The 7562-nt window shown below is 38.6% G+C and overlaps 1 protein-coding gene and 1 long non-coding RNA gene across 2 annotated transcripts in view; one reads left to right on the top strand and one right to left on the bottom strand.

Annotated features, from left to right (window-relative positions):
• The first annotated feature begins 745 nt into the window (after positions 1 to 745).
• Positions 746 to 3758, top strand: LOC106517781 (uncharacterized). The gene is made up of 2 exons (XR_001310242.1): positions 746 to 3593; positions 3661 to 3758. It is a non-coding gene; the product is annotated as an uncharacterized LOC106517781 (long non-coding RNA).
• Positions 3759 to 5059: 1301 nt separating this feature from the next.
• Positions 5060 to 7562, bottom strand: part of zdhhc11 (zDHHC palmitoyltransferase 11) — a gene marked incomplete in the record, with an annotated part of 12962 nt that continues 10459 nt past the window's right edge. The window contains 4 exon segments of the mRNA XM_014008787.1: positions 5060 to 5728; positions 5859 to 5937; positions 6037 to 6100; positions 6192 to 6241. Of these exon segments, the coding sequence (XP_013864241.1) occupies positions 5592 to 5728; positions 5859 to 5937; positions 6037 to 6100; positions 6192 to 6241 (330 nt within the window).

Raw genomic sequence — 7562 nt, 5'->3', positions numbered from 1 at the left:
CACTAGTCCCCTAAAGCGCTAAGTTTCGGACCTAAATTTCTCCTTTGCTCTTTAGGGATTTTACTAATTTCTTAAAATGATGTGAGGATTTACGCTTTCTAAATTTAGAATTGCGTAGCATTAATTGCAAACAATGTTTCACATTCAATCGTCAGTTTTACCAAAGAGAAAGAGCTGTCTAGTTTCACTACGTTTTGTAGCCACATAATTCATTAAAACTGTCATAATTATTATTATTTTTTACATTGGAGGGGAAAGTCGTCTCTACTTAACACAATGGAGCTACACTGTGAGGAAACAGCAACCCCTCAGTCAGCGTTGCATTCACAGTGCTTTATACTGACTTCGGACTCTTTTTGGTGACAGTTTTCATTTAATAGAGTTCCCACAATTCTTAGCGTGGCAGGAAGCAATTAGACCTACTTCACTGGGTGACAATCCACCTGTGGTTCTGAGCTGCAGAACCACGCTCAGCTGTGCAGTTTGTACCTCCTCTCCGAGGGACACCACAGCAATAAACAGTAAATAAATAAATAACAGTAAAAAAAGAAACACTTAATAGTTTAAATTCACACTCTTATTTTGAAAAGAACAGAGTTCCTATTCTGTGTCCTGTAGCCTGAATGCGTTGCTTCAGTTTTACAACAAATAGTTTAAAATTACGAATATATCTGCATGTTTTCTTACCGAAGCCCTACCATAAACATAAGAAAATGACCAAGAAGTAGCAGAACTAGCAATCCACAACTATTTTGTTTTAACACCATTATTTTAAAGTCTGTTTCAACAAATTACCTCCCCAAACTGCGAAGACATATTCTAATCTGTCAAAGAAAATGATCTTACCACTAGATGGCAGTAAAGTGCTGACTTTACTCTTACCTGAATGTTTTCTGGTAAATAATAATAATCTTCTGCTTTATATTTAGCTTCCGCTATGTGCTTTTGAACTTGTGGACCTAAATAATTTGACTAGTGCTTTAAAAATTGCACAACTAAATTTTGAATTTGTGCTGCCCACCTGTGTAAACTGCACACCTCACAAATGGACAGTGGGGGTTAATTATGCTAACAGCTAATAGCAAAGCTAACATTTCATTTAGCAGATTGRCATTTTTGCTAACCAAGACCAATTAGCTTCCACTAAATTTAGTTCTGCTAAATTGAAGTCCGCTAACAAAAACATCTATTCCCTCACACATGCGGTGCTTTTCGTGTGCCTTTTGTGTGCTTGTAGCATCGTTAKCATTTTTCTGTGTTCTCCCGCCTGTGATGCAGATTGAGTGAGCCGCCTTCGTCCACTCAAATCCTTCTAACATGGACAGAAAGGATGATTTTGGCTAAAGAAAATACCCTAAAGCACTTTGGGAAATGTATAGTTTCATCTCGGTGGATTAATGATTCAGAGGCAATAGCATTTGTTAGCATTAGCTTCCTTACAATTAGCTACAATTAGCAACTAGTTAGCATTTTCTTACCTTTTTAGTGGTTTAGCGTTTGCATAGCTAGTTTTTTAGTTAGCGGATTGGCAGTTACCGAAGCTAACTTTAATGTAAGCTGTGAAAATACTGTCAGCAAACTCAAGCATGCAGGAGATTATTATATGTGCCTATTTCTGTGACTAATTTCTGCCACCCACTCTGGCTCTGCTCTTGAGTRAAGATTTGACAGAAAGGTTGTGAACGGTTAATATCTTACCTGTAGTAGATACTGTAGCTCTTTAAATGGTCAAGGATAAAGTAGGGGGGAAGGTGCCTTTGTGAAACTCTTTACAAAAAGCAGCTGCCTTCAATCCTCTGACCGTTTATAAATCAGTGACGGAGTGGGCCATATCCCACACAGACGTGAGGTTTTAGACAGGAAGCAAGTTTCGTAGAACCATAAGAGCAGAACTCAGCTGCGTTTACATGGATCTGTATGAACTAAATGAGCTGATGAACTCTGTAGTGATCCTCATCGTGTCATCGTGGTTACTTAATCTGTGTCATCACTCCTCTAATGAATCTGCTTATTTTTGTTCAGGCTTTTAAATCTAAGATGAAGACTTTTAAACTGAGTCCAGCTGAATTTTGTCTGATGTCCAGATTCTGGTTCTGGTGATAAAACGGACTGTGGGTGCCGGCCTCAGGGACTTCTGTTTAAAGAACTTGTGACTAAAAATACAAAACATTTCAAATGTTCTGAAAATGAATGAATCCAGATCTGTCCTCTGAACCCTCTCATGTCTGAGGATTTATTAGGTGTTACACAATCAGGACTTGGATTGAGATTATGTAATCTGAGGCCTCAAAGTACCATCAGTGGTTCAGATGTACGACTCAAAGATAGAGGCGAAGTGGTGAAAACAGAACAGTGATCCTGGTGGAACAGTTTTACATGCTTCAATTGCACCACTGTGTGGTTACTGTTAGATTACACATCACAGTATTAATACTGTATTTAATGGTATTTAATAATTTAACCCTGTAGTGGTTCTGAGATTTATTCTGTCATGACAAGTTGTTCATCTTGAAAAAAAACCTTCATAGCTTTTAAAAAGAGCATTAATTATAAGTTGAAATGTCCCTTTTGGTTAAGTTTCAGACTTTAGGTTTTATACTTCTTTTTTTTGTTACAAAATCTGTTACAGAAAGGTTTAAGAAGCATATTGCACTTTTTAAATTAGCTCAGGATTAAAAGCTTTAGCTCTGTAAATACTAGTTTTTGTATTTTTTGTAAGATTTTTTTTTTAAAAAACAAAGTGAGTTTCTATAAACAAATCTCAACAAAAATCACCATCATGAATTTCTGGCAAGTTAAACACTTCAGTTTTGTTTTCGACTTTCTTACATTTGTTTCATGATATAATTTAGGAAGTAAAAAATGTAAAAATTTATTGTCAGTGCTTTGATTTCATTTTACACATCTATAATTAAAGCACCCAGAAGCTCTAAAAAACTGAGAAGGGGGTCCCTGCAGTACATGGTGTTTTGTGGGCGGAGACGGCTCTACTCGTGATTGGCAGAGGTCTTGATGTGGGCGGAGACGGCTCTACTCATAATTGGTGGAGGTCTTGAAGTGGGCGGAGACGGCTCTACTTGTGATTGGCGGATGTCTTGAAGTAGGCGGAGATGGCTCTTCTCGTGATTGGTGGAGGTCTTGTGGGCGGAGATGGCTCTACTCGTGATTGGCGGAGGTCTTGTGGGCGGAGACGGCTCTACTCGTGATTGGCGGAGGTCTTGATGTGGGCGGAGACGGCACTACTCGTGATTGGTGGATGTCTTGAAGTGGGCGGGGATGGCTCTACTTGTGATTGGTGGATGTCTTGAAGTGGGCAGAGATGGCTCTACTCGTGATTGGCGGAGGTCTTGTGGGAGGAGACGGCTCTACTCGTGATTGGAGGATGTCTTGAAGTGGGCGGGGATGGCTCTACTTGTGATTGGTGGATGTCTTGAAGTGGGCAGAGATGGCTGTACTCGTGGTTGGTGGAGGTCTTGTGGGCAGAGATGGCTCTACTCGTGATTGGCGGAGGTCTTGATGTGGGCGGAGACGGCCCTACTCATGATTGGCGGAGGTCTTGTGGGCGGAGACGGCTCTACTCGTGATTGGTGGAGGTCTTGATGTGGGCGGAGACGGCCCTACTTGTGTGGGCGGAGATGGCTCTACTCCTGATTGGTGGAGGTCTTGATGTGGGCGGAGACGGCCCTACTCTTGGAGTAGCTTTGTCTAGTTGGGCAGGAAGCAACGTGTTTTTTAAGATTAATCTTAGTCATAACTTGGAAAAGGAAGGTGCTAGCTACATGAAATTTGAACGCCTTACATATGGAGGAATGAGTAATAATTTGGCATGGTCAAAACATCCCTAACCAGCCTGTAAAAATATTGCTAAAAATCAATATGAATATAAATATTAGTCTTAATTTGAGACAGGAAGAAGCTAGTTGCATGCAATTTTAAGTTAAAATGTGTTTACATTTTCGCAGTAATTTTTATTTGAGTGATTGTTCTGTTTTTTAAACTGTACCTAGACAGTCAATAAATCATTTTTTTACTATTATTACGACCTCTTTTAAGTTGCCCCAGAAGACATGTCAATCCGACCAATCATGGTTAGGGAAAACTCCGCCCACACACTAACTTCGTCAATCACTAGGGTCAACTCCGTCCACTTTCAGGCCCCCACCAATCATGAGTAGGGCTGTCTCCACCCACATGAAGACATCCACCAATCACGAGTAGGGCTGTCTCTGCCCACATCAAGACATCCACCAATCACGAGTAGGGTCGTCTCCGCCCACTTCCAGGCCTCCACCAATCACGAGTAGGGCTGTCTCCGCCCACAAGACAACATGAACTGCAGAGACCCCTACTGGAAAACACTGCTCACATGGAGAAACTGAGTTAAATAAAAGATTCCAGCCTTGTATATAATCATTATATACCTTTACACTATATTATAATGTAAAGATTTTATCATAGGTATTATTTAGGATGCTGTATTTGATCATAAAAAAGTGTTATTTATTTTAAAACATTGCAAATCAAACTGAATCAGATAAATTCATGGGACAAATATAAACTGAAGGTAATAAATTGGGAAGTAAAGTCTTATTTTCACATAAATGATCTCATCAGTGCTATGGTTCTCAAACTTTTTCCCGCTTAGGAGGAAGAAGTCGTACGTGCCATGTCCAACAAATCGAAATTATTCTGCTGATAAAAGCTAAAACCGCAGAGGCCGTTCTGTCTCAGTGGAAGAACTTTACTCTGTTTCTGCAGCTTCTTATTGATTTTACTGAAAATATTTGCATCAATCGTTTCAGACAATAACATCATCAGAAGTGGCCTCGTTGTCGTTTGCTTTGACGGCTTTTTTTTTTAACCCGAATCGTTTTAAAATATTTGTTTAAAATACGCGAAAACAAAAGACGTGCAGTTTTATGTGTGCAGCTGATTTCTACAGCTCTAAAGTTAAAGCTGATTTTTGTGAATGCAACATGTTTCAACTGGTTTTACTTCAAATTTTCTAAAACTGTGTGATTTAAAAAAGAATACAAAAAAAAACAGAAAACTAAACAGATCAATGTCCTACAAAAGAAGTGTTTTAATACACTTTGTAGATAAATGATGCGTTAAACTGTCAAATTCAACACATCACAAAAACAATTATCATTTTTTATCCTCTTGAAACATTTTAAAACACAAATGCTGGTTAGACTTAACAAAACTTGTAATATCTTCAAAAGTGAAAAGAATTGAGCAAATGCTGAACAGAATCATGTCAATAAAGTTGTTGTTTTTGAACAGCAGCAAAGTTTCAGGTGGTTTTCTGCTTCAGGAGACGCTGAAAGTGTCAGAGATGTTCACAAAATAAAAAAATAAAAAATTAAATGTTTCATTATAAACTGGATCTGAGACAATAAGTCATTTCATCGTTTAAAAAACATTTGGCTGCTTTTATTTTACTCACATGTTTTTATTTATACACAGCTAATAGAGTTGCACAAACTTTCCAAGATTTTTTTTGTTTACGGTTCAGATTATTCTGAGCAGCTCTGTAAACTGTTCCTGAGAAGCAACAGCGTGTCCCGATCCACCGATTCGGACACGACTTACTGCCGAGAGCGATCCGGAGGCACCACCGAGCTGCCCAGAGGGTCCTGCTCCGCGGGAACGGACTTCTCACCGGTGCTCCGATCCTCCTCCTCGTCGAAACTCCAGCCGGTGATGACGCTCATCGAGATTTCCCCTAAAACGGCACAAAAACACAAAAAAGTGAACTGGCAACCTGCGTAAAATACGTCACGCGTCGGACTTCCAGAAATATTTGATTTATAACTAGAATTTCCAATGAGAACAGATAAAAGTCAGATACTTACTCATTTCACTTTCTGTGGGAATTTCTGTCCCGTAATGAAAATTATTCTCCTTTTCTGCTGATTTCTTGAAGTTCTCCAGCTAAAACAAACCAACAGACAAACAAACAAACCTGTACATAGCGACATCACCGAGGTGCGGAACGTGAAATACTGTATTATAAAAACGTGACACGTTCACCTCTGTACAGATGGAGTCCGACAGGCTGCCGGTGAGAAGACCTTTGCTGCCCAACTTGCAGAAACTGCAGAAGAAGAAAAAAGCTGAAACAATTATTGTTCTCTAAAAAAAAAAAAAAACTAAAAATGAAATGTAACTATTAAAAGTCGTATTACCTTGAAGTTTGTGATAATGCTGGTTCACAATCAATCGTGGTATCTTGGCTCTTAAAAAAATTAATGAAAAGAGAAGTTTTACATGTAAAACAACTAAACTTATGAAAGACTACGAAGACCCTGAAGGGACATCTGATTATGTTTTTCTTTATTGTTCCCAGGAGTTGGAAATATAATGAAAATAAATGTAGACATATAGTGTTTTAAAACACGTATAGAGAGAATAAATCCTCAAAATGTCCCCCTCCTGCTGGAGAAAAGTTACGTTGTGTCACAGGATCATTTCCTCCTCCCTCCCGAGCGAAGCTTTAACAACCGTAGTTTTTTAAACCCAAGTTGTTGGAGAAAAAAAACTTTTTTTGTGTGTTTTGTTACCCACAGAGATGATAAAAAAAAAAGATGTGGACGTTCGTTCAGTCATAAATCCATCTTGTTAATGCAACAGTTCTGCACTGAGAGCAGCAGCTGATAAGTTCAGCGGGCAGGAGCTCATTGTATGGCAGGCAGATATTACATTTATTTGGCTTCACCACACTTACATTCCAGTTATCTGCAACTGTTTTATGACTGGACTATGTTGCAGCTTAAGCCTCTTAAGGTCCTGTCACACTATAACATTTTAGACAACTTTGCCAATTTAGAATTTTTTTATATCTAAATAACTAATTTTACTTGAAGTTCTGGTTATAACATCCACTTTATTTTGATATTGTTGAAAATTTGAGGAATGTTTTATTTGTTGTTGAAACTGTTTTGCAATATATATAAAACATTCTTTTGTACTTCTGTTATGTTCATTTGCACTACAGCAAAAATGCTGGGTTTGATTATGATTACAGTTTTCTGCTAAATAAATGCTCTAAAAATTACATTATCTTTGATTTTTATGATCATTTTCTATCGCGATATATACCATTACTGTGACGGGATTCAATTTATACCCTGATATGAATTTGAGATCACACCACCCAGCTCTTCTTATAAGTATTTAAGACTCCATGAATTCAGTTTCAATTCTGTTCATTATATTATTAAAGAACCTCAAACACAACTGTCTGTTCCATTGTTGTGTTGTTGTCTGTCTAAAGCATTTGTTGTGCCCGCTGGTTTATCACAGTCACATGTGCAGCATTATACAGGGGTTACTTTAATTTAGCTTCGGCATAAATATATCCCAGGCAATATCACCGCTAACTTCACTAACTTCTCATCCTGTTTCAGTAACTGCATATCAATAAAAATTTCATTCAACAGAGTCGATACAAAACATCACAGCCCAGCCACCCTGCGGAGGAAACCCATTTCGGCCGCTTGTATCCGGGACCTCGTTCTTTCGGTCATGACCCAAAGCTCATGACCATAGATGAGGGT

This window comes from Austrofundulus limnaeus, unplaced genomic scaffold (assembly GCF_001266775.1).
Source record: "Austrofundulus limnaeus strain Quisiro unplaced genomic scaffold, Austrofundulus_limnaeus-1.0 Scaffold52, whole genome shotgun sequence".
In the NCBI taxonomy this organism is placed as follows: Eukaryota; Metazoa; Chordata; class Actinopteri; order Cyprinodontiformes; family Rivulidae; genus Austrofundulus; species Austrofundulus limnaeus.
Note: the sequence above shows the minus strand (reverse complement) of the source record. Positions and strands in the feature narration are given on the sequence as shown.